The sequence below is a fragment of the Aspergillus ruber genome, assembly GCF_000600275.1.
Source record: "Aspergillus ruber CBS 135680 unplaced genomic scaffold scaffold00005, whole genome shotgun sequence".
In the NCBI taxonomy this organism is placed as follows: domain Eukaryota; kingdom Fungi; phylum Ascomycota; class Eurotiomycetes; order Eurotiales; family Aspergillaceae; genus Aspergillus; species Aspergillus ruber.
This window is the reverse complement of record NW_024467301.1, coordinates 552316-575263: the sequence shown is the minus strand read 5'-3', so window position 1 is coordinate 575263 and position 22948 is coordinate 552316. Positions and strand designations below refer to the sequence as shown.

The window sequence follows — 22948 nt, the reverse complement described above, 5'->3', positions numbered from 1 at the left end:
TGCTGCATAATCATCAATCTTGTCCTCCTGTTCATTCTCCGCAATTTTAGAGCTAGTCCCAAAACGGCTAGTCTCGGCCCGTCTGCCGTTCCGACGAACATCTCACGTGACATTTCGTCATCGTGGCATTCGTCGTTGATCAATGAAACCTGGCAGAGAAAAGGTTGGAACCACAGTGGCTCAGGGGCCCAATTGACTCGACTGGAATGGCAACAAGAGGAATTGGATGCTGCCCTCGCTTCGCTTTTCCTCCTCGCAACGGAGTGCCCAGGGCAAGATGGGTATTGCTATGCTACGTTCTCGTTGGACAGCCCTTCCTGCCACCCTAGTTGTGGGTACTGGGACGCTGTATGCGACGGGAGATCCGGCTCAGTTGAAGTTGAACAGACAATCATTTCCTATAGACCAGAGACCTGCGTTTTCTACTACGACTCCGCGAGACGCTTTCTACCCGTTCAACAGGCATAGTGCGGGCGATTCGGGTGGGAACAATGCAGACAAAGACTCCGAAGAAGCGCACCACGACAATTCTATGTGGACGAGGATCTTACACAAGTTTGGTGACGTAAAGCAAGCTGTTGGTTCAAATGAATGGATGGATATCGATATCAAGCAATATATTATCCCAGACTGGACCAAATACTTGCCGGGCACAGTCCAGAAGCTTCAACGGGAGCTCTCGATGTCTCCTGGATCCCTGGCTGACGAGATATGGCGGGAATCCAAAGATGCGGACATCAACCCAGAAATTCTGCGAGAAGCTAGGGTCCGTGTTGGAGACACTCTGTGTCCTGAGGAACAGGCGTTTCGGAAAAAGCGACAACAGCACGCGGTGAAAGCACTGGCAGCCTATCTTGACATCCCCGAGGCAGATATTCACCCCGAGGATGTTCCAATTATCGCCATGTGTGGCTCCGGAGGAGGGCTACGTGCCCTTGTGGCCGGTACAGGCTCATATCTTGCCGCACAAGAGGCGGGTCTCTGGGACTGCGTCACCTATACGGCCGGGGTTAGCGGAAGCTGTTGGCTGCAGACGCTATACCACTCGTCTATCGCTCAGGGAAATTTCGACCGCTTAATGAACCATTTAAAAAGCAGGCTAGGTGTGCATCTCGCATTCCCGCCCAAAGCCCTCAGCTTGCTCACAACAGCTCCCACGAACAAGCATCTATTAAGTGGGATGATCGAGAAGCTGAAAGGCGACCCTGGTGCGGACTTTGGGTTGGTGGACATTTATGGAATCTTGCTTTCAGCAAGACTGCTCGTACCCCGTGGCGAACTCGGAGTATCTGATCGCGATCTCAAATTATCAAATCAGCGGCTCAACGTCGACAACGGAGTCCATCCACTCCCGATCTATACAGCTGTGCGTCATGAGATTCCAATCCTTGAGGAACTCCAAGACGATTTAAATATGCAAAGACGTCGAAAACCAGAGAAACTCATCCAGGAGTCCAGAAGCGAGGCGTGGTTCCAGTGGTTCGAGTTTACCCCTTACGAGTTCTTCTGCGAAGAGCTTGGCGCTGGTATACCAACCTGGGCGCTAGGAAGACACTTCAACGAAGGCAAGGATTTATTTTATAGCGGAGAACTCCCAACTCCAGAGACCCGTATTCCTGAGTTGATGGGCGTATGGGGAAGCGCTTTCTGCGCAACTCTCTCTCATTACTACAAGGAGATACGGCCAGTGATCAGAGGCATAGCTGGGTTTGGCGGCATTGACTCTCTGATCCAAGGAAAGACAAAGGACCTCGTTCGAGTCCACCCCATCGACCCAGCTACTATACCAAACTACGTGCTGGGTATGAAGGATATGCTGCCAAAGTCTTGCCCAGAGTCAATTTTTAAGAACCAACACCTCCGTCTTATGGATGCAGGAATGAGTAACAACCTACCGATCTACCCACTCCTCCGACCAGGCAGAGATGTAGACGTTATCGTCACCTTCGATGCATCAGCCGACATCAAGCGCGAGAACTGGCTCTCTGTGGTAGACGGTTATGCACGACAACGCGGCATTAAAGGCTGGCCCGTAGGAGCCGGCTGGCCCAAAGAAGAGGACAAACCCGAACAAACCTCTGAAATCCTCCGCGAACCCCAAAACATCAGCGATGAATCCCTAGACTCCAAGATGACCCGCGCCCAACACGAAGACAAAAACATGCACGGCCGCAACCTCAAAATCCCCCGCACAACCGAGTCCAACAACGAAACGAACCCAGCAGGAGACCGCCCCGCCGCCTCAGACACGGACCTCACCTACTGCAACATCTGGGTGGGCACAATGCAAGAGCGCGTCTCGGGAGATGAGCCACCACCGTCAAAACGCCTCTTCCACCCACAACACGAAAACCACGCCGAATCAGACTTCCGCCTCATGCGTCCCGACGCAGGTATCGCGGTCGTCTACTTCCCCCTCCTCCCCAACAGCTCTGCACCCGAGTTACCACAGGGTTCAGCCATGTCGCGGTCTCCAGCCCCAACACGCACGTTGCAGAATTCAACGATTGCCAAAGAGATCTCTGATCCTGCGCGGCCGATGGCACCTCATCCGGGGTCTATTGATCCCGACGTCGATGATTTTCTGTCGACCTGGAACTTTGTGTATACACCGGAGCAGATTGATTCGGTGGTTGGGCTTGCGAAGGCGAATTTCGCGCAGGGCGAGGAGCAGATGAAGAGAGTTATTCGAGCTGTTTATGAGAGGAAGAGGTCTGATCGGTTGAAGAAAGAGGAGCAGGAGAATAGGAAGAGGATGGAGGGGTTTGTACCATTATAGTCTTTTTGGTTTTGTTTTGGTTTAAAGTGTAATATAGGCTTGGATGAAGTTACGTAAATGCAGCATACGAATTAATAGGGTCAAATCTTGCAACTTCTCATGAACATAGAACTCAACAACTTCTTTTCTATATACAACACTCAACATTGCAAAGTCTCATCAACATGTCGTAGAGATCGGATCACAAACAACAGTTGTGTTAATGTTCATCCATGAGGTATTGTCAAGATAATGTAGTACCAAACGAACAAAAGCACAAAGAACGAGAAAGGTCAACCCAAACGCCAGTTTTTGAATACCCGGAATTCCAATATCAATAAAAGCAATATTAAGATCGGACTTCGTCGCTTCGTCAACGTCCCTATCCAAGTCCTTAACGACGTTGTGTCTTGCCGATTGTGCGCTTTCCGGCGAACTGTAACGTAATTAGTATATGAATAAGTATCAAAAGAAACAAGCGAGGGAAACATACCAAGTGCTTCGGCAGCGATGCCGTCGTGTGTCTGTCTGCTTCTCCTGCTCTCGCCATCCGGTTCATCTTCTTCTGTCCCAGCTTCTTGAGACGGTCGGCCTTGGTGCGCTGCTCTGCGTCTTGAACACCATCCTCCAGACGGTTCGTAGCTGCCTGGCTGCGAGCGCGGGCCTTGGCCTTGGCAATCGCCTGGCGGGGGTCTGCGTCGACATCCATAGCATCGCCGTCGTTGTTGTCGTCCGTGTCGCGAGTAAGCGGGCGGCCGCGGGTCTGGCTCTGTGAACGGGCACGGGCAGCAGCAGCGTCGACATCGTATCCGGCAGAGTCCAGGGCTTTCTCCATCTGGGAGAGCTTCTTGGACTTGGCAGTACGGGGGATCTGGGCGCGGTTCTTGAGGGATTTGCGCATCTTGGCCTCGTTGCGCATCAGTACGCGCTTCTCGCGGATCAGGTCCGCTTTCATGCGGGTGTCCGCCTCCTCTACATCTTCGATGCTCTCGTCGGACTCGTAGTATCCGTCCTGCTCCAGTTTCTCTTCTTCCTCTTCCAGAGTAGCGAGCTTGGCCTCGATATCCGGGTCCACAAAGTCGTAGACGTTCTTGCCGTTCCAGACTTCGGGGATCTTGTCGTGTTTCCACTCGTCGTCCGCCAGGTCGTAGGTCTTCTTGAGGTCGATGTTGTAGACACCAGCACCACCGTTCTCTTCTTCGATGTCCCGCTCGAGCTTCTTGCGCTCCGGGTCGTCCTTGTCGTATTTCCTCAGGTTCTTCACAGCATCGGGAATGAAGGTCTCACGTTGCACACCACCCGTAGGCTGAGCGACGTGGATACGGGAAAGGACATCGCCAAGTCGGCCACCAGGGGCACCAGCGCTGTTGGAACCAGACTTGAGTTTTTGCGAAACTCTCTCAGCCAGAAGCTTGTCGCAAGCAGCGTTCTTCACCCCAGTCACACCTTCGGTGGTGGTGCAAGACACCTGCAAGATTTCAACATCTCCGGAGTTGAGGATGTTCTGGATCTCTTGCTGGTACTCGGGCTCCAAGTCCTCTGGCCGTCTGACATCGATCTTGTTGATCACAAGGAACACAATCTTGTTGGCAAAAAGGGGTCGAATGCTGTGGAAGAGCTTGATCTGATCGGCAACGGAGTATCCACACTGCTCGGACAGATCCATGAAGTACATAATGGCGGAACGAAGGTGAGCAACTGCGGTAATGGATTGCATTTCAATGGTGTTCATTTCCTCCAGAGGGTGATCCAGAATACCAGGGGTGTCGATGGCCTGGAACCGCAGGTACTTGTAATCAAAATGCCCGACGAACAGACTCTTCGTCGTGAAGGCATAAGGCTGAACATCGACATCGGCACGGGTGACGCTGCGCAGGAAGCTGGACTTTCCGACGTTAGGGTAACCGCAAATCAACAGGGTCCGAGTGTTGGGATCAATCGATGGCAGACGACCCAAGTGCTGGCGGACCTGCTCCAAGTAGACGAGAGGATCTTTCAAACGTCTGCAGATGGTGGCCATACGACCCAGCGCAGCGCGCTTAAGCTGTTTGCACTGGAACAAAGACTGCGCATATTTAATCAAACGGACGTAGTCGCGGGAAACGGTTTCGATGAGGTGCTTGGCAGTTGAGACCTGACCCAGGGCGATCTTGAAATGGTCGGCATCGTAAAGAGTGTTCATCAAATCCTTGTCTGGAGGCAATTGGTCAGAAAATGTCCAATCAGCAGAACCTGATAGTCCCGGGCGCCTTACGGAAAGGATGAATATCCTGCAATCTCGGGAATCCATCGAGAATTCCTTGGAACTTCTCGCAGAAAGTCTCCTGTGTGTACTTGACTTTCCTGGTATAGAAACCTGCATGGCAGAAAAAAAAGATTTTTTATCAGCGACCAATTTCCAACCCAGGATTTTATCGCATCCGCGACGATTTTTAATGCAACATATTGGGTCGCCGAATACCTCGAATACGGCTGATCTTGAATCCAGCACGAATCTGCGTAGGAAGCTGTCGCTGAGTGCGACTCAGGACAATGTCCAGGAATTCCTGGCTGGTAGGCACAGGTGCAATCTAATTGAGCGGCGAAAAATTCGCAATTAGTAAATTGCCATCACCACGACTCGCCATCTAAATTGACGCATATGATAGCAGGTAAAAACTCACATCTTTCCACGTCGTCTTCATGATGGGTCGAGTCGAAATCACTGTAAAACGACTCTTGAATGCTGATTGTTGTTGTGAGGACGAAAAAAGTTGGATGGGCGGGAAAAAAATTGCTAGGCGGTGGGCTATTCTGCTGGGCGGTGAGAGTGTTACTAACCTACTCCGCAGAGATACTGTTACTACAGAGTGCAGCGTACAATTTAAGAGTTTATGTTATAACAAAAATCATTCATATCGTCATGTACATTGCTACTACCGTGCACTATGGTACACCAGATAACCACCCTGCTTAACCTGGACATCATAGAGTTAGTCGTCATAGCCCAGCACGAAACTCCGTTGCTCTTAGATTCCTTGGACCAGCCCTGTAAAACCAAACCGCAAATAAACGTGAAAAAGGAGAAAAAGGAAAAAAGTACGAGTCAGAAAGAAGTAATGCAACCGACAATTTCCATACCACCAAGCGATGCAGAACGAAATAAGCAGTCGTTTAAGAAGATAAAAAACATATCACTCATCCATGAGTTCCAGCGACTAAATCTATCAGTCTTGATTCAATTACAGAGGGAGAGACAGAGCCTTACCATATCATACCAACCGCCGCCGCCATACTTGCACTCACTAGGTCCACGGTTCTCGAATCCCAATACCTCGTAAAAAGGCACCAGGTTGTCGTGTGCAATGAGAACAATGCGATCAGCAATAGCGGCTTCCTTGATCCGCTGAATGTAAGACTTCATCAGAGTGGTACCGACTTGCTTGTTTTGGTGCTCTGGAAGCACCGCAAGCGAGTGCACAGCAATGGTGTTGCTGTATTCATCATGACCAACTGTCTCTCCATTCTCAACGGTCAACCGCTCGTTCCTCCAGTTGATGGGCATCTGCATGGAGTGGTCTGTCACACGAGGAGCCGAGGACCGAGTGGCGACAACATGTCCCACCAATGTCGCGCGAGGTTTCGGTTCTCCCTCTGGGATAACAGGGAGAGTGAAGAGACCTAAGGAGAGTTCGGGGCACTTGTTAAGACGGTATAGGAACTTGGAAGAAGAAAAAGTATTGTCAGTAAGAGTAATAATGCACAGCGATGCCTCTGGTCACACGGAAAAGCCAAACGGGTCCCATGGGCACAAAATGAGATTTTCCGGGGGGGGGAAAGAAGACATCGTATCCTTTCCGCAACTATAGCACAGGGTCCGTTTTCAACATACTTTTTCGCGAGAGCAGCGCTCAGGTTCCGGAAGGGAATTCTCCACTTGGACACAATCATCGACATTGGATACGGAGAGGACCTGAACGAACGGGTGCAATTCATCCAACTGGGTGCGCTGGTGCACTGGTGGACGGCGGAACCAATAGGAGAAATCACTGGTATCATCATGGTCGACAGCAACGTAGCCCTCATCCATATCTTCCTCATCATCGTCATCAACGTCTTCGAGAGGTAGGCCCGAGGCCATGGCGGCTCCGAGACGCGGATCCATTCGAGCGATATCATCCGCGGTCATCGGCAATGAAAATTCCTCCACATTCGACATAGGCTTGAAATCGGTGGGTTCGACCTCGGAAATGGGCTCTGCTGGTCTGTCTGTGTGGTCTGCCATGGTTGTAGCTATCTGATAGATTTCGATGGACTTTTCCGTAGACTTGGTCCTCGTTCTTTTTACCCCTCTCTTCTTATTTCTGTTCTTATGCGAATATGCGCCTTTCGGATAGAATAATAATGAAGACTGTCGAGAGTTCTGAACGTTCAATGAAAAAGGGTCGGCGAAGTTGAAAATTGCACGGAGAGATCCGAAAGAGAGCCTAGAAGAAATAATGGAACGGTGGGGAGCCTCAGTTAGCTTAATGCGGGTAAGATAAGAGAACAGATCAAGGAGAGGGTGCAATCCCACCTCAATATGCGATTTGGTGTGTTATTCTAGTCTAGAAGCAGTGGGTGAGAAAGTAGGTTAAGGTAGAGAAAAAGTTCTGACCCTGGCCACAGGGCTCTCGGGACGTTCAGGAACCGTGCAAGGGATCAAAGGCTTGACCCAGAGGCGAAGAATTTGCGACCGTCGGGTAAGAGTGCGGGGACGTTCAGTGTGGAGGAGGCGCACAGTGTTGGATTGAAACAGTAGTATGTACTCTAACTTGAGCTCTATGTAAGAGGCAACTTGGACAATGCAATCTCCCAGCAGAATTCTAGGGAAGACAGCACAATGAATCGCGGGGCAGCCATACTATCTTCCTCCCACTATCACAACGCCGAGATCGCCCGCCCGGGACTGTGGCTGAGTCAGCCCAACGACGGAACGCAGTTCCTCGTTCACCATCACGACTACAACAGCAGCTCTCATATTCGCAGAGGAAGAGACTCTCTGAATGACGTCGAGTCTCCGTTGCCTGATCGCTTATGCCACAAGTATCCGGGGTAGGGATCAGGGTTTCTTCTGTCCGATTACTGGCCCACTATAGTTGGACAGTCTTGACCGCAATCGGAAACAGACTGAGACATGGATTTATTAATTGACTGGAATAGCTTACATTTATATGGAGGTTACAATAAGGTTCTGACTGGTTGACATCAGAGTTGGTCCTTGCTTTGCACCGGACATATGCATGGCAGTTGGCAGCACACGACATCTCAACTTGAATTCCAGATCATCCGAGTGAAAAATATTCGAGTTTCTTCATCAGTTTCGATCTCGAGCCATCCTGGTTATCTTGGTCTGCCATTGCGGCTCTCAGTCGATCGTCTTCGTCAAATGCAAAGGCTTCCTTGAAGTCCATCTCCGATACCGGGACAATCTTGGATTTGAAATAGAACTGCGGAATACAATGGCTTCTGTCAGCCATTACATTGCTTGGCACCAATCATGGTGCAGACACTCACCTTGTATGTGAAGTAATCAACAGAGAAGAGAGGCGCTGCAATGTACGACGCGAAGAAGCTCTTGGCCGACCCCTTCTCACCAAATGGGAAACAGGCAAGATAAAACTCGCAGCCGGCAATGAAGATAACGACTATCAATGCCAGGTATTGAGCATATGGTGCCACAGAATCCCGGAAGGGAAGGGAGCGGTGATCAATGCCTTGAGCTTTCAAGCCCCTTCGGAACCGGATATGAGAGATAAAGATACCTGCCCACTGGAAGAGCGTCGATATGCCCACCTAGTCAAGGATTAGCTTGGACTTTATTGTGCCTACGTCAATGGAAACATACCAAATCTGAAAACCATTCGTATACAACGGCCCCTTGGTTGCTACAGTTGAGGTAGCAGAGACCTCCTCCTAGAACAATACTGATTACCAAGGCCACATACGGCCGACCCATTGTATCCTTCCGGCCGAAAAATGGATGGATGATAGACAGATCAGCCAAAGCAGCCAGACTACGAGTGGCGATATAGGCACTCGTGATCCCACAGCTGATAACAGTGAGGAAGATGAACCCATTGATGACATGGGCAAACCACATTACACCAGCCCTTTCAATAGCAATGACGAAAGGGCTTCCCAAGGTGCCACTACCACGGATGAGGTTTTCATCATCGTATGGTACGCACATTCCGACGAGCCAGATATTTACTACGAAAAAGGTGGCCATCCGCCAAAATATAGGGTTGACAGCGCTGCGGACCGTCTTTCTTGGCTCCTTAGCCTCACCGGCGATAATAGCGATGTGCTCACCTAGTCAAATGCTTAGCAACTTGGAATTGGGTTATCGTTGCTAGTACTCACCTCCCCCAAAGCTAAAGAGAGCCTGGACGAACGCTTTGGCAATCCCTTTAATGCCATTGTTGAATGCACCAGGATTCTTCCAGTAGCGGAACTCGATAGGCCCATTTGTGGCAGGAATTCCGCCAGATGTCATGATAAACATGAAGAAGATGACTGCAAAAATGGCCAGGCATTTGATGAACGACATCGTGTATTCAACGTGGCCGTAAAGACGAACCCCAAAAACGTTTGCGAGGGAGATTGCTACCAGGAAAACAGTGATATACGCTGCCAAAGGCACCGAAGTGGTCTGTGGCCAGAATTCAAGCACTGATACGGCGGCAGTTATTTCGGCTGGGATGCATATAACCCACTATAGAAATAGGTTAGCTATCGTTTTGTGTCGATGTTGAAGATATGGCGAGATGGTGGTCTGATTGGCCTTACACTGAACCAAAAATTAATGCCAACTGCGAAGCCAAATGCCGGTTCAACGTATTCGACACACTGGCGGATAAAGCCACCATGAACAGGCTTGTACGTGGTCATTTCACCAATGGACGTGAACTGCAAATACACGATCATACTGTTTCACAGTTAGTCTATTGCTTTGGAAATAGTCCAAGCAGCTCTCACGCAGTGATGGTATATGCAATGGCAGTTCCCGCAGGGCCTGCTATGAAGACTTAGCTTTTCAAACTATGAACAATAGTTCTCCCTAGAACTTACCGTATTTCAAGGCTGTTCCCGTTCCTACCCATCTGTGTTTCGTCAGAACAGGGATGATGTTTTCGACTAGCACCACTTACAAGCCAGTGCCTACACCTGCTCCAAAAGTCATCATCATGATCTGCCTTCTTCCGAGCCTGCGATGATATCCGGCATTGTCAATAGCTGTTCCTAATACCACCGTTGTACCATTGCTGACGTCTGTTGCCTCTTTCTCGATATCGGAGGTTTGGGGTATATATTTAGATAACTTTGGGATATCCTGATGGATTGCCATGTTAATTGGGCTATGGTTATAATAGACGGTCTCCAGAAACGTAAATAAATCCTCAGACTTCTATATACATTCTGCTGGAAAAGAAGGATATTCATCCCATTTTGGACTCCGGCCTTTCTGATAGGTGTGATATCTACATAATTTTGGACTAGATAGTCATCCAGGCCGACATAGCCAGGTCCAGATAAGGTCAACCCCATTCTTGTATACCTTGTTTTGATTGAACCTGTGGTATATGCGTTCAAAAGTACATACCCCGATGTAACCATTACGGATCTTCTCCGCATCACACCAGATAAGCCGGCGGGGAAATGACTCAAGACAATGGCTGAGCCCTATATAAATTGACTATCGACCATTATCGAATCTATCGAATCTATCCTGTCCAACCGGGTTGCAATCATATTATCAATTACCACAATGCCAGCCTACAAAAACGTCGTATTCGACGTTGTAGGAACCCTTGTCTCCTACGACCGCATCTACAACGCCATCGACACCCGCTTAGGCCCCAAACTCCGCGAACATAACGTCCAACCATCCTTCCTAGGCTATACTTGGGTCGAAGTCGCTGAACGAGAATATACCTATCTCAGCGTCTCAGGTGCCTATACACCCTACGCCACCATTTTCGAAAAGATATTCCATCGCATGCTCTACCAAGCAGGCATTGCGGACCCCGCAACCGTCGGCACGGATGAAGACCTCGCGTACATAATGCAGGAATACGCGAATTTAGACCTCCGCCCCGGAGCAATGGAGTGTGTGCAGAAACTCCGCGAGGCCGGATTCACAGTTTGGGCACTTACGGCTGGCGATTTGAATAGAGTTGGTGCGTATCTGCGCAATGCGGGGGTTGAGATTTCTTCGGAGAACCTCCTATCGTGTGATACGGCTGGTGTTGGGAAGCCCGATCCCGGGGCGTATCGGCCGTTGTTCGAGAAATTGGAGACGGAGGGTGGAGAGAAGCCGTGGTTTGCGGCGGCGCATATGTGGGATGTTTCTGCAGCGAGGCGCACGGGGTAGGTCATATCTCTCCCTCCACCCACTATCTCTCAGTGATAGATGTGATAACTGATAAAAACAGATTCAGAGGAGCGTATTGTACTGTGTACGAGAAGCAGGCACTCCCCGAGTTGTTTGGGGAGATGGAGGTGACTGCTGATAGCTTGCCAGAGATGGCAGCAGGGATTGTTGCATCTGAGGGGTAAATATAGCAAGGCTGTCATTGTCGATATCAGTCTAGTCTCTGTCAGATAGATGGATTGCGTACGAGTACATATAGATCCTTGCTTATCTTCAAACATACTCTGTATAGATAGACTATCTACTCCGCATCTTCATGTTCAACGTCGGCGGTTCCAGCCAATAATTGGTCAGGACGCATGTATATAGCACATGATAAGTACGTTTACAATATCTTTCATAGTAAAGATTCAACTGCTTCATCCACTACACGGAAATATCAATGTTGAATATTGACTACCAAACCATGACCATGCCCTTCCCCGTCAACGGAGGTATGACCTCTTTCTGGCGCTCCCAGCCGGATACCCTTGACAATCATCGGTCGACTGAGACGCTGCCTGAGTCCAGCAATATCGTCATCATCGGTGCTGGGTATACGGGGGCAGCGACAGCCTACCATTGTCTTGAACAAGGTCAGAGCACGGGGAGGAAGAAGCCATCTATCATGATTCTAGAGGCTAGACAGGCTTGCTCGGGGGCGACAGGGAGAAATGGTGAGGTTACTTCTCATTGCATCCGCTTTCCCTAAAATAGTTGGTTTGTGTGGGATGGAAGGAGAAAATGATTCATTAATTAAACTTCTACACAATAGGAGGCCACCTCAAACCCGACGTTTACAACGGCATCAACACCCTAGCAAACGACTACGACATCGATGCAGCAGCTGAAGTAGCCATGTTTGAGATGCAGAATCTCCAAACTGTCCAGTCTTTCGTTGAAAAGGAGGAGATCGAGTGCGATTTGAGAGTGGCTCATGCCATTGATGTTCAGCTGGATGATGCTCACTTTGCCAAACTCAGAGGCGGATTAGAATCACTCATTATAAAAGGATCAGAAGCGAGTAAGCTTGTTGAGATGAGGGCTGGAGAAAAGGCAGAGGCTGTGTGTTATTTCCAACTGCAACAGTTGTAGAAAAACATATACTTACAACAGCCAGTTCTCTAGCGTCAAAGGCGCACGAGGCTGCTTCAGCTACGATGCCGGACGACTCTGGCCATACAAGCTTATCATACACCTCCTCAAAAGAGCAATAGCCAGTGGGGCAAATCTGCAGACATACACACCCGTCCTGCAAGTATCCGACACCCCGGACAAACACGGACGTTGGACAGTAGTGACTGACCGGGGCTCAATCCGCACAAAACACGTTGTGTACGCCTGCAATGCTTACACGCCAGCCCTGGCCCCGGAGTTCCAGAATCACATAATCCCGGTCCGAGGCATCTGCAGTCGTATTGTTGTTCCTAACCCGTCCAGCAATCCGTTGGACAGCTCATACACGCTGCGATTTAATAACTGGGATTATGACTATCTAATCCCCCGGCCAGATGGAAGTATCGTCGTTGGAGGGGCGCGATCAATGTATCTGCGTGAGCCGGCGAATTGGTACAACGTTACAGATGACAGCAGGTTGATTGATTCAGCGGCGCACTACTTTGATGGTTACATGCAACGGCACTTTCACGGATGGGAGAACACGGGGGCATATACAGATCGAGTCTGGACGGGGAGTATGTCTCCAGATCCCTCTTGGTCTTGTCGAATATGTATAGTTCTAACCGATGGTATAGTTATGGGATATACAACGGATTTCCTCCCACACATCGGACCTGTACCCGGGAAGCCTGGACAGATAGTGATTGCCGGGTTCAACGGTCATGGGATGCCCCAGATATTTCTGTCAGCGTTGGGGGTTGCACGGATGATAGAGGGCGCAGAGTATGGTGATACCGGCCTTCCGCGGTTATTCGAGGCAACGCTGGAGAGACTGCAGAACAAGGAAAATCGCATTCTGCATGGAATCCCGTCAACTTCGGATAGAGGGAGTAGCCGGTTGTAGCTGTATAGCTCAGTAGATGAATGAAATATTTTCATGTTTATATTCCATAGTTGAGAGCGGGATCGGCGCCGAACGGCCGAAAGCGGCAATGCGTCATTATCCCACATCGACCCAGGTCAATTTGACTCCCCACGCTTTTTCTTTTCCCCAACTCTCCAATTGACTCTTTTCCTCTTCTTTCCTCTCTCTCCTATGCATCTCTTCTTAGCATTGGTTCCTCCTTCGAGCGACCATAATGAAACATGAGCGCCTCCACGTTGAAGTGGCCGCGCTCTGCTCAGTCTCCGTTGCTTCAGGTAAATACATTCCCTCATCCGTCGCAATGTTTGTGTACGGCATTGAATTCCCATATATTGACCACTTTCAGCAGCAGAATCATCGTTTGCTTAAACGCGACTCCCTCCCTCGACCATGGTGCCGGTCCTTTTCCTCCAGCGCCGACCGGCCAGTCCACCAGAGCGCCGAATTTTCCAGTTATAGTAAGAATAATGATCGACTGGGACGACGGGCCAAGGAGAAGCTGCTTGATCGGGTATGGCTCCTGGGTATTCTATAGACCATAGGAATATGTGCTGATAGTTGTCGCTAGGAATTCTTCCTCAGTCTGTTGAGCTCGGCCCCGACCAAGCGAGAAGCCAAATCATATCTGGCGCGAATCAAGCAGCAACCAAAGACAGATTACAACCCACCTACAACACTTAAAGCCGAACCGGAGGTCTCGAAGGCGACTGCGAATGCAGCAACTTTGACTTCTCAGCCGTCATCTTCTGGCAGCTCGTTTTATGGTGCTTCGCGATCCGTCTACGCTAGTCCCGTCTTCCGTCAGCATGCGACTCCTGCAGCCCAACCACAGGATGTAGTGGAGGAGAAGCTTCACTTGGCTCTTGTGAAGATCACAACACCTCAGCTCCTGAAGACCTCTATTATTGATGGTGTCGCCAAAACCCTAGCCCAGCTGAGCCGTCTGGGACTGCCCTGTTGTGTTGTAGTGGACCCGGGGACAAAAGATGATCCCAATGTGCTGCGGAAAATCGCCATAGACCAAGCAGACCGCATTTCCGGCGCGATTGATGCGCAGCCTGATTCCAAGTCCGTCCGGTTGGATTCGGCGTTCTCCATTACATCAACTGCTACGGAACCCACGGTGTTCTCAAGAAAGCTGCTGCTGAATCCATTGCGTGATGCACACACTGTGATTGTACCTCCAATTGGATATACCATGGATACGCCCCGGGCGGTTTTCATCCCTGCGAACGACGCCGTGCTTGCTCTGACCAAGGAGTTGGCAGGGCTGGCATACCCCCACGATCCTGATGAGGATCCATTGATCACTGCTGATAGGATCAAGGGCTTGCAGAAAGAAGTGTCTTTAGACCGTGTTATATTATTGGATCCGCTGGGGGGCATTCCGGCCTATAGTGGGCCGCAGACATCGCATGTTTTCATCAACATGGAGCAGGAGGTTGAGGATATCGAAGACGAACTGATGCGGGTGGGTCAGTCATTGCTGGCACCTGAAGCCGCAAAAATCCATGAGGGGGCGACTTCCATTGCCAATAGTAACCCTCTCACGGAGTTTGTCAAATCGGAAATCGCCTCGACGCCGTCCGGCCAAGTGTACCAAACAAATCAAGCAAAATCTGGGATAGAGGCGATTGATGGACATATCGAAAACCTCCGATTGTCTCACAAGGCACTTGCGATGTTGCCTGCTACATCATCCGGCATCATCTCGTCGCCAACGGATGTAGCCAATTCAGCCCAGACGTCACAGACTACTGTTTCGGACGTGTCTGCTGTGGGAACGCGACGACAACGGAACCCGCTCATTCACAATCTACTCACTGACAAACCATTGCTTTCCTCTTCCCTGCCCATGAGTCGACGCAGTGCTCTTGACGGCAACAACACATTCAACCCGCCTGTCTCTCACACGACCTTTGTCAAACGCGGCATGCCATTGACAGTCCTGCCTGATACGCGAGTCCAAGTGTGGAATCCCAACAAAGAAGGTCGCGTGAAGCTGACTGATCCATGCATTGACCTGCCTCGTTTGGTCTACTTGATCGAAGATTCCTTTAACCACAAACTCGACGTCCAGGACTACCTGAAACGAGTCAACGATCGCCTAGCAGGTGTTATCATCGCAGGCGAGTACGAAGGCGGTGCCATCCTCACCTGGGAAACACCCCCTGGCGTCCCAGATGACGACAGCGAGGCCAGCCGCGCGCGAATGGTCCCGTACCTGGACAAGTTCGCCGTCCTGAAGCGTAGCCAAGGAGCAGGGGGTGTGGCAGACATGGTTTTCAACGCGATGGTGCGCACATGCTTCCCCAATGGACTCTGCTGGCGCAGTCGCAAGGACAACCCGGTTAATAAATGGTACTTTGAGCGGTCTCGTGGAACGTGGAAATTGACGGATACTAATTGGACGATGTTCTGGACGACTCCGGGTCTACCTGACAATGCGCAGAAGCTTCAGGATTACGAGGCTGTTTGCCGTACTATCGAACCGAGCTGGGCAGATAATACGGGTGTGATTGATTAGATCCTTCTTGTATATATTTGGATTTCGAACATAGATCTAAAGACTGGGATATATTGACATGTTTTACCGCCTTCGGCGAGCTTCAATCCCGACAATTTGTAGATGCACTTTCTCCCGGCCAATTTCTTTCTCTGTACCATGGACCCGATAGCTATGTGCCAATGACACGATGCCCATCTGCATCGAATGCTCCTATCCGGTTTCCCACCTGTACAGCACTTACAGCCGTGCCGATGACCGATCGCTGGGCAAAGGCGTGCGCTTGACGCAATGTCCGCGCTGCCAGCATTTTGCCGACAAATATGTCGAGTATGACTTTGTCGTGCTGTTTATCGACCTCGTCTTGATCAAGCCGCAGGTGTGTAAACTTCCCTTTCGGATAAAGAGGAAAGTGTTGAACTAACTTGACAGGTGTACCGACATCTCCTTTTCAACCGGCTCGGAAGAGATGATAACCAATTCGATGTGAGACGCGGTCTTCTACCTTATCCAATCTAAGGCTAACATCAATATCTTATTAGCGCTCCATTATTCGCCTTGGTATCCTCCTTCTCCTCTTTGACGTCTACCTGACCTGGGCGCGAATCGAAAAATCGCAATCCGTGACCTCCAGCTTCCTCATCCACACCCCGATTATCGTTCAATACTTCTTTTTCCTCAGTCTGAATGCTCTCGCGACCCTTGCACACCATCTCACAGTTCGGTTGTTGGCGTCCGTGTTGGTACCCAGACGTCGTCCTGCCGATAGCGGCACCAGTAAAAGCAGCGGAGGAAGCGCGAATAATAGCACCTTGACAGACCAACCTTCTACGTCTCACCCTTCTCCATCGACCTGCTCGTCTTCCGCTGTCCAGCCCAGGGCCCCGCAAGCGCAACCACATACAACCTCCACAAACCCGCCAACGACAAGTCCACCTAAACTGTCACAACATGATTCAGCCTCGCTGTCATCTCCATCTCTCGTTCGCACCAACAGCGCCTCCGGAAACCTGACTCCTCCCCTTCCACAACCACTGCCTCCTGTCGCACCTCCATTGAGACGAGCTTCTACGGCCCCGGTAACAAATGTCCAACCACTCCCGCCTCCGGCACCCGCAAGTCCAACGGCCATCAGCACCGCACTGCTAGTCAGCAGTTGCGCAAAGCTCTTCCCAATTCTCCTCGTCATCTGGGGCCCAGACGGCAGCGGCGGGAATAATGCCCCGTCCGAAGCCTACACCCAAAAGCCAACAGACATCACCATCGCTCGACAGCAGGGTATGCCGACCCCAATCGCGACACTAATCCCTGCGCCTACGTCCGAGCTGTCGCCTGCTACTTCATCATTCACTTCATCATTACCCGGCTCGTGGCCAATGCCTCCACTGCCCGAGAGCTGGATCGCCAAACTAGCCTCGATGGTGCCTGTTTCTGCGCCGGCAAATCAGTATTTGGCTTTGTTCTTGGAGTCGATGGGTTCGCTTTTGTCGTTGGGGGCGGCAGATACGCATTTGGTATTGTTAAGTAATATCGAGGCGTTATATATCTTACTGGGATGTGGGTATTTGCGCGCTGTGGCCTTGGCAGTTGCAGGGTTAATGGCTCGATGGGCGGTTCAGCGAGTGGTGTTAGGAGCTGTAGGAGTTGGCTAATCTATCTATAATAGAATAGCATGTATAGCTGTAATATAAACATGAAGAATCCATGACATTCCGCTATGACAATAAAAAACGTAGCTATACAAGATCCATTATCCCTTTCATCATCCTAATCAGCCAGCCTAAACCCAATTCCACAAGTAATGAAAACCACAAGCGCACAAGTGTTTACTGCGGTACGCGATCAGGCCGAATATCCGATCTCTTGGGTGCGATGAGAGGATGCCATTGTGCCATGAAGATAATCGCTATTCAAACCAAGTTAGCCATCCATATCCACATCTCGAACTGGAGAGATACTTACCCCACATAAGGAAACACGATACAAACGAGAGAATAAGCGTACTCCGCCAGAGCCTAGAACCCAGTCACAATCAGCCAACACGCATTTATACCCCCACATGATGGCAGGGGGGAGAGGAAGGGAAACGAACGTCTGGTTATCACCCTTGGGGCTAAACACCCACGCGACGATAGAGGCGAGCACGACGATGATAAGGCCGATGATTAGACTTGCGCTGTTTGAAGTCACGGATTAGTATACTCGTCTCATGAGGGTGACATTGATGGTTCGAAGTGTAACATACCCAGATGCCATTTTGTTTGTATGTTTCCTTCTTTCGTAGTGTAGCGTAGAGAGCTTCTCAATCGATAATGGCCTTTCTTTCTTCGAAAGTGACGGAAGGATCAATCAAAATGGAGCAATTAGATTCAGGACCAGCCCAAAACCCAACACAATTGATTGTTTTTGCTTGTAATCTGCGTGAACGCCGTGTATTTATCACCCGTAGCGCGTATAGATAGATCCGGCGATGGCCTTGATACTTTGTTCGTTTGCTCGATTGCGATTCTCGATTCCGGGGCCAGACGTAGCTAGCTTTCCGCTGTGAGGCGTAAATCGGGCGTGTTGCTGCCACAGTTATTGATCGTATTTCGGACCGCGTAAATTGATAAGTTTGATTCGTGATCACAGGATAAGCACACGTCTAATCTTCAAGGATATATGACTTGACAGGAGCCGTTTGATAGTAGTCGGTCTGGAATGGGCGGATTGCGGAGCGGCCAGCTGTGGCATTGATGCCTGGGGAATTAAGAAGCCAGCGGCTGCGCTTCGCGGCTTGCCGCGATAGACGCACCATGTCTACTATGAGACTACTGCGAACCTTCAGATCACTGAAACGTTTTTAATTTATCATCAAACATCATCTGATAAAGAGTTCATTTCAAACCCAGACATAAAAGTATATGGAAAGCTCATCCCGAGCACAAAAAGCAGTACAGTGATGGGGTAGTTAAGAAACACAAACTGGGACATCGAGAACAAACAAAGACCACGACAAGATAGAAAATCATGATATCATTTACGCTCCCTCACGGCTCTTACGATAGTTAGCCTAGAAGCCATAGTCAGAGAATGGACATAAACCGGACTGGGAAGGATGTAGATATTACGTACCTCTTGCTCAACCTGTAGACCGTCGACGACAGGAGCCAATTCGCTAAGAATCTCGTACGACCGCTTGTGGAATTCGAGTTGTGCGGCAATCAAGTCTGCTAGGTTTCTCAAGGGCTCAGGGGTATCGAGGACCTGGTCGGGACACGGTTAGAGCGGGTTCTCGCGCACTGGCAATAAAAAGTAAACTTACATTCTTCATGACGCTCACAGCCTCCTCAGTCTGTCCGACAAACTCATCCTCCGCCTGCTCAATCTCAGCACGGGCCTCCTCGCTCAAGTTATCAAGGTCACCCCGGGCAGCAGCCTTCTTGTTAGCCTTCACCGAGTCCAACATAAGACGAGCATTCTCCACATTCCTGCGCGCCTTAGCAGCAAACATCAAGTTCGTGTTAAGTGTCGTATTCCATCCAGCCAGGAACCGCGACTGGATCTGGGCGTCCTGTGCCAGACGGGCCTCGCCCACCTTCTCCGAAGCGAGGGCATACTTCTCCAAGGCACCTCCCAAGGAGTCCTCGCCGTTAGCACTCTGGGCTAGGGTCTGCGATCCGGACAGGGAGGCACGGGCAATGGCGTGGTTGAAGGTCTTGGGCTGGGGCTTTGCGGCTGGCGGGGCAGTCAGAGCAGCTTGGGCCTCCGCGGGGGAGGCGGCTTGGGAAAGGAGTTGGACCTTTTCTTGGATGGTACGACCAAGGTCGTTGAAGGACTCGCGGATGTTGGGCGGATAGTCATAAGCTTCATTGGAGTACTGGGAGCTGGAGGGAGGGGAAGAACAACTTGTTAGTACGGAGTATGTTCATGTGAAAGTTGGATCGGAGAGAGGCTAGGCTCTGAAGCCACGGGGTAAAAAAGGAATATACTCACGTTACTTGCAGAAGCTTCTGATGAACCAGCTTCAGCGCATCAATACGCTTCTCGAGCTCGATGTACTCGTCGGGGAGCTGGGTCTTGTCCTCAACCTGGCCAAATTGCTCCTTGAGCATCTGCTGCGTGCGCGCAGCAAAGGGCGTGAAGTTCGCACTAGCCGCAATAAAAAGCAAGAACAGATCATGTCAGCAGGTAGGGTTTCCTTGAATGACCACAGTGGTCTAATGCGACATGACAGCTCCACAAAAACAAGCAATGCATTGGATCCGGGGAAGAGGGGTGTATTACCTGAGGTTCTTTCCGAACGCCTGCACTCGGTCCATGATGATTGGCAATATGGTTAATTTAGTGGATGAATATTCGATATAGTAGTAGAATCTTCTTAGGAATAATTCTCTGGAGATGGGATGAATTGCGATGGAAAATATCACGGAGGGGAAGTGAGATTCTGGACGTCAAGGCCACGCGGGCCGTCACCGCCTCCGCCGCACCACTCAGTTTCATATACAGCTAGAGCATTCAGGTACAATTACAACTACAAGAAAGACAACTATGGAATTATAGTCATTATTATATTCGTATGTATCGTAAATATGCGGTGTCGTATGCATCAAATATATGCTCTCCAGTCATTACATTCTGCCCATATTCCAATATGGTATTTAAAAAGTAAAACATAGAAATTAAGAAATGGAAATGAAGGGAAAGGGGAATTAAAAGGTAAAGCGTAGGGGAGCTGATAAGAATTAAGTCAGAGTGGCCATCATTGCGCGAATAAGTCGAGAATTGGGAGCTGTAGATAAGTTAGCACTGTGCCGTTGCTTGGATTATACCGCAGATCATCTTACATTTGCGTTCCTTTTTCACTTCATGGACTTCTTCGTCCTCGATCAGATCACCACTGCGGCGTTCCAATGGCCCGACAAGTTTAAGATCATCGTCACTATCTCGGGGGCGCACCATAATGGCCAGAGGACCAGTCTCATCTCGATTGGCCTCGCGGCGTCCAGGCGAGGACCGACGGCGACGACGACTCTGAACTGATATTGACCGAGATCTGGTTCGGGAAACGCTCAAAGTCCTTTCGCTGTGCCCACGACGGTGGCGGTGATGGCGCGAGTGTGATCGAGGTGGTGATCGCTCAACAATCAGCGTATCGTGGCTTGCTCGAGGCGGACTATCTGCTATACTAAGCCGTTCCATGCGAACGGGTGACGGAGAAGTGCGTACAATCCGGGCTGTAAAGAATCAGAAAGTTAGCCTGTTATGTATTCCCCCCCCCTCCAAAAAAAAACCAATACGAGTGCTTAGCTTACTCTCGTTTACCCGCCTGATCTCCCGGCTGATAGTGACGAGCTCATCAATCTGCTCCTTGGAGAGAGCCACCTGAATCATGACCGCTTTGTCCTCTTCCTCGAATGGATAGCCCTTGTCAAGGATGGCCCGAGGATGGACCAGCTTCTTGGGCATGCGAGTTTTGCCCTTTCGGGGGTACGGTCTCTCAATGCGTTCTTCGATAATCCTCTCACGGAAACGGCTACTGGAGCGACGAGGGTGAGTTGGATACCGGTCCCGCTCGCGGAATCCTCTAAACTCTTCGTCTCCATAGTAGTCCGGCTCTGCGATGCGAATATCCTCGTAATAGAGATCATCTCCATGAGGCCGCGGAGAAGGAGAGTATCTTGATCTTGGAGGGGGTGAAAGTCGGGGAGAAGGGCCCCGGTAGTACATCTCTTCCAATTTTCGTGATGGGATGCGATCAAAGGTATCCAGGGAAGACTGTCGTCGCAAAAGGCGGGGTCGAGGAGAAGGGCTCACTCCCCGGCGGCGTTCAGGGCGCTCAGATGAGATAAACGAGTCCGCATCATTGTAGAACCTTTCTGGCCGGCGGGCAGGTGGACCATATCGGTCAGCTGCATGCAGGCGTGACTCAAAGCGCTCATCATCGAAGGCCGGGCGTGGTCGTTCGCGTACCGGAGGACCACGAGAATGCAAGTGTTCTCTGGAGTGACGGGGTCCGTCGCGCGGACTCTCCAGAATACTCGAAGATAAGCGGTAGTCGTCGTATGGAGCCATTTCGAGTTCGAACAAACAATAACAGGGGTATCACTAGATAATGCTGATTGCGAACCGTGGATGCCAGCCGCTGACTCGGCGGGTCGCTCACTTGATACTGAAGCGGGGAAGAAGGAACCGTGGGCGAAGGAACAGGAAGCAGAGAAGGCAAATGCAATGTCCAGCGAGGATGCTGGGGGATATTTATACACACCAAGTGCACACGCAGGCAGAAGAGAAAGAGATGCAGTCAGAGAATTGAAGCGATTCGCGACAACAACGACCGCCGCTCGTCCTTCCATTCTGGGCTTAGCGAATTCCCCGGCTCATGACGCTATGTGGAGGACCAAGCGTTACCGTATGTTACAGTGATATGCGGACCTCAGCCACGCTGTCCCACGCAAATTACGCCTCAGTCGGTTATATAAGCGTAAATACACGTCGTGCGGCTGATTGAGCCTCATCCGCCGAATCAACAGCCACGAAGATACAAAGAAACAGCCTGTGCACAATGCAGTTTGCTAGTTCGCTTTGTCCCTGCGTAATAAGCAATCGTTTCGGAATCATTTTCCATAACTACCTAAAGAGTGCTCCTCTCCTCTATGCATTTCAATCCAAGCAAACCGGTGCCCAACCCGCGGTCTCCGTCATTCTCCAGGACCTTTTGATTGTTGGTCGAGAACAATCTAGTTGCTGCAGGCCGTCCCAACAGCAAGCTCCTGCCTTTTCGAGAACAACCCCGGGGCTGCTTGGGTATAGCTGTATAGGTACTATTGCTTCAAACTTTCGTATGTAACCCGGAATCGGATCCGATGAAGCCGTGGCAGATAGCCACAACCAGAAGCTTCTGCAGCATCGTGTACAAATCAGAGCATAGCGGATAGATTCGACCAACGAAAAGGCTTGGGGTCTGCAAGAGAACGAGTTGGGTATGTGCCTGTGTTTTCCGGATGAGGTGTACCTGCATGACATGCATGAAGTATATTAAGAAAGGGCGGACCGCGCAGAGCAGAAATAGACTGGTCACCCCGGTCCAGATCACAACGAATATTCACGATGAAAATGAACGCACAATAGCGAGCCCTTCCCATCTAATAAGCTCACGCGCGTTACACGCCGGGCACTGCATTCTGCATTATCCATTGATATATAGTATTATATAGACCTTAATGT

The 22948-nt window shown here is 50.3% G+C and overlaps 11 protein-coding genes across 11 annotated transcripts; 5 read left to right on the top strand and 6 right to left on the bottom strand.

Annotated features, from left to right (window-relative positions):
* The first annotated feature begins 159 nt into the window (after positions 1-159).
* Positions 160-2870, top strand: EURHEDRAFT_409857 (putative phospholipase A2 (PlaA)). The gene has a single exon (XM_040781211.1). The coding sequence runs from the start codon at positions 278-280 to the stop codon at positions 2777-2779; it is 2502 nt and encodes an 833-aa protein (XP_040641311.1). The 5' UTR covers positions 160-277; the 3' UTR covers positions 2780-2870.
* A 206-nt stretch (positions 2871-3076) lies between these two features.
* On the bottom strand, positions 3077-5258 carry EURHEDRAFT_409856 (putative GTPase NOG1). Its single transcript, XM_040781210.1, has 3 exons — positions 5013-5258; positions 3252-4951; positions 3077-3194 (listed from the first exon to the last, which is right to left on the bottom strand). The coding sequence occupies exons 2-3, from the start codon at positions 4938-4940 to the stop codon at positions 3153-3155; spliced, it is 1731 nt and encodes a 576-aa protein (XP_040641310.1). The 5' UTR covers positions 4941-4951; positions 5013-5258; the 3' UTR covers positions 3077-3152.
* Positions 5259-5931: 673 nt separating this feature from the next.
* Positions 5932-7022, bottom strand: EURHEDRAFT_375447 (polyamine acetyltransferase; the record flags this gene model as incomplete). Its single annotated transcript, XM_040778744.1, has 3 exons — positions 5932-5955; positions 6006-6458; positions 6630-7022. The coding sequence occupies 3 exons, from the start codon at positions 7020-7022 to the stop codon at positions 5932-5934; spliced, it is 870 nt and encodes a 289-aa protein (XP_040641309.1).
* Positions 7023-7763: 741 nt separating this feature from the next.
* EURHEDRAFT_384442 (amino acid transporter) lies at positions 7764-9962 on the bottom strand (the record flags this gene model as incomplete). The annotated part of the gene is made up of 8 exons (XM_040779619.1): positions 7764-8226; positions 8294-8572; positions 8625-9091; positions 9143-9494; positions 9569-9707; positions 9758-9797; positions 9851-9882; positions 9931-9962. 8 exons carry the CDS (start codon positions 9960-9962, stop codon positions 8062-8064), a joined length of 1506 nt encoding a protein of 501 aa, XP_040641308.1. The 3' UTR covers positions 7764-8061.
* Positions 9963-10437: 475 nt separating this feature from the next.
* On the top strand, positions 10438-11587 carry EURHEDRAFT_409850 (putative 2-haloalkanoic acid dehalogenase). The gene is made up of 2 exons (XM_040781209.1): positions 10438-11149; positions 11215-11587. The coding sequence occupies exons 1-2, from the start codon at positions 10548-10550 to the stop codon at positions 11336-11338; spliced, it is 726 nt and encodes a 241-aa protein (XP_040641307.1). The 5' UTR covers positions 10438-10547; the 3' UTR covers positions 11339-11587.
* A 32-nt stretch (positions 11588-11619) lies between these two features.
* EURHEDRAFT_384440 (NAD(P)/FAD-dependent oxidoreductase) lies at positions 11620-13216 on the top strand (the record flags this gene model as incomplete). The annotated part of the gene is made up of 4 exons (XM_040779618.1): positions 11620-11869; positions 11968-12257; positions 12313-12886; positions 12947-13216. 4 exons carry the CDS (start codon positions 11620-11622, stop codon positions 13213-13215), a joined length of 1383 nt encoding a protein of 460 aa, XP_040641306.1.
* Positions 13217-13363: 147 nt separating this feature from the next.
* arg2 (acetyl-CoA:L-glutamate N-acetyltransferase) lies at positions 13364-15856 on the top strand. The gene is made up of 3 exons (XM_040786840.1): positions 13364-13511; positions 13583-13747; positions 13805-15856. The coding sequence occupies exons 1-3, from the start codon at positions 13458-13460 to the stop codon at positions 15761-15763; spliced, it is 2178 nt and encodes a 725-aa protein (XP_040641305.1). The 5' UTR covers positions 13364-13457; the 3' UTR covers positions 15764-15856.
* A 44-nt stretch (positions 15857-15900) lies between these two features.
* On the top strand, positions 15901-17735 carry EURHEDRAFT_409847 (sterol homeostasis protein ARV1). Its single transcript, XM_040781208.1, has 4 exons — positions 15901-16121; positions 16175-16228; positions 16285-17648; positions 17705-17735. Exons 1-3 carry the CDS (start codon positions 15933-15935, stop codon positions 17392-17394), a joined length of 1353 nt encoding a protein of 450 aa, XP_040641304.1. The 5' UTR covers positions 15901-15932; the 3' UTR covers positions 17395-17648; positions 17705-17735.
* Positions 17371-18454, bottom strand: EURHEDRAFT_409846 (V-type proton ATPase subunit E). Its single transcript, XM_040781207.1, has 4 exons — positions 17988-18454; positions 17835-17918; positions 17705-17757; positions 17371-17648 (listed from the first exon to the last, which is right to left on the bottom strand). Exons 1-4 carry the CDS (start codon positions 17996-17998, stop codon positions 17569-17571), a joined length of 228 nt encoding a protein of 75 aa, XP_040641303.1. The 5' UTR covers positions 17999-18454; the 3' UTR covers positions 17371-17568.
* Positions 18455-18625: 171 nt separating this feature from the next.
* EURHEDRAFT_409845 (BAR domain-containing protein) lies at positions 18626-20092 on the bottom strand. The gene is made up of 4 exons (XM_040781206.1): positions 19718-20092; positions 19047-19608; positions 18857-18988; positions 18626-18794 (listed from the first exon to the last, which is right to left on the bottom strand). The coding sequence occupies exons 1-4, from the start codon at positions 19834-19836 to the stop codon at positions 18762-18764; spliced, it is 846 nt and encodes a 281-aa protein (XP_040641302.1). The 5' UTR covers positions 19837-20092; the 3' UTR covers positions 18626-18761.
* A 180-nt stretch (positions 20093-20272) lies between these two features.
* On the bottom strand, positions 20273-22082 carry EURHEDRAFT_409844 (uncharacterized protein). The gene is made up of 3 exons (XM_040781205.1): positions 21037-22082; positions 20569-20958; positions 20273-20513 (listed from the first exon to the last, which is right to left on the bottom strand). Exons 1-3 carry the CDS (start codon positions 21794-21796, stop codon positions 20467-20469), a joined length of 1197 nt encoding a protein of 398 aa, XP_040641301.1. The 5' UTR covers positions 21797-22082; the 3' UTR covers positions 20273-20466.
* Between the last annotated feature and the right edge of the window lie 866 nt (positions 22083-22948).

Coding starts and splice junctions, on each gene's coding strand:
- EURHEDRAFT_409844 (XM_040781205.1), bottom strand. CDS start 21,796: ATGGCTCCATACGACGACTACCGCTTATCTTCGAGTATTCTGGAGAGT. Junction 20,959..21,036: donor GATCAGGCGGGTAAACGAGA/GTAAGCTAAGCA, acceptor GATTCTTTACAG/CCCGGATTGTACGCACTTCT. Junction 20,514..20,568: donor AGTGAAAAAGGAACGCAAAT/GTAAGATGATCT, acceptor ACTTATCTACAG/CTCCCAATTCTCGACTTATT.
- EURHEDRAFT_409856 (XM_040781210.1), bottom strand. CDS start 4,940: ATGAACACTCTTTACGATGCCGACCATTTCAAGATCGCCCTGGGTCAG. Junction 3,195..3,251: donor CATCGCTGCCGAAGCACTTG/GTATGTTTCCCT, acceptor ATTACGTTACAG/TTCGCCGGAAAGCGCACAAT.
- EURHEDRAFT_409850 (XM_040781209.1), top strand. CDS start 10,548: ATGCCAGCCTACAAAAACGTCGTATTCGACGTTGTAGGAACCCTTGTC. Junction 11,150..11,214: donor TCTGCAGCGAGGCGCACGGG/GTAGGTCATATC, acceptor TGATAAAAACAG/ATTCAGAGGAGCGTATTGTA.
- EURHEDRAFT_409846 (XM_040781207.1), bottom strand. Junction 17,758..17,834: donor CCCAAGGGTGATAACCAGAC/GTTCGTTTCCCT, acceptor ACTGGGTTCTAG/GCTCTGGCGGAGTACGCTTA. Junction 17,649..17,704: donor ATCGTGTTTCCTTATGTGGG/GTAAGTATCTCT, acceptor TGGTTTGAATAG/CGATTATCTTCATGGCACAA.
- EURHEDRAFT_409845 (XM_040781206.1), bottom strand. CDS start 19,836: ATGCTCAAGGAGCAATTTGGCCAGGTTGAGGACAAGACCCAGCTCCCC. Junction 19,609..19,717: donor CAGAAGCTTCTGCAAGTAAC/GTGAGTATATTC, acceptor CCCTCCCTCCAG/CTCCCAGTACTCCAATGAAG. Junction 18,795..18,856: donor GTCTACAGGTTGAGCAAGAG/GTACGTAATATC, acceptor TATGGCTTCTAG/GCTAACTATCGTAAGAGCCG.
- EURHEDRAFT_409847 (XM_040781208.1), top strand. CDS start 15,933: ATGCCCATCTGCATCGAATGCTCCTATCCGGTTTCCCACCTGTACAGC. Junction 16,122..16,174: donor TCGTCTTGATCAAGCCGCAG/GTGTGTAAACTT, acceptor CTAACTTGACAG/GTGTACCGACATCTCCTTTT. Junction 16,229..16,284: donor GAGATGATAACCAATTCGAT/GTGAGACGCGGT, acceptor ATATCTTATTAG/CGCTCCATTATTCGCCTTGG.
- EURHEDRAFT_409857 (XM_040781211.1), top strand. CDS start 278: ATGGGTATTGCTATGCTACGTTCTCGTTGGACAGCCCTTCCTGCCACC.
- arg2 (XM_040786840.1), top strand. CDS start 13,458: ATGAGCGCCTCCACGTTGAAGTGGCCGCGCTCTGCTCAGTCTCCGTTG. Junction 13,512..13,582: donor CTCAGTCTCCGTTGCTTCAG/GTAAATACATTC, acceptor GACCACTTTCAG/CAGCAGAATCATCGTTTGCT. Junction 13,748..13,804: donor AGGAGAAGCTGCTTGATCGG/GTATGGCTCCTG, acceptor AGTTGTCGCTAG/GAATTCTTCCTCAGTCTGTT.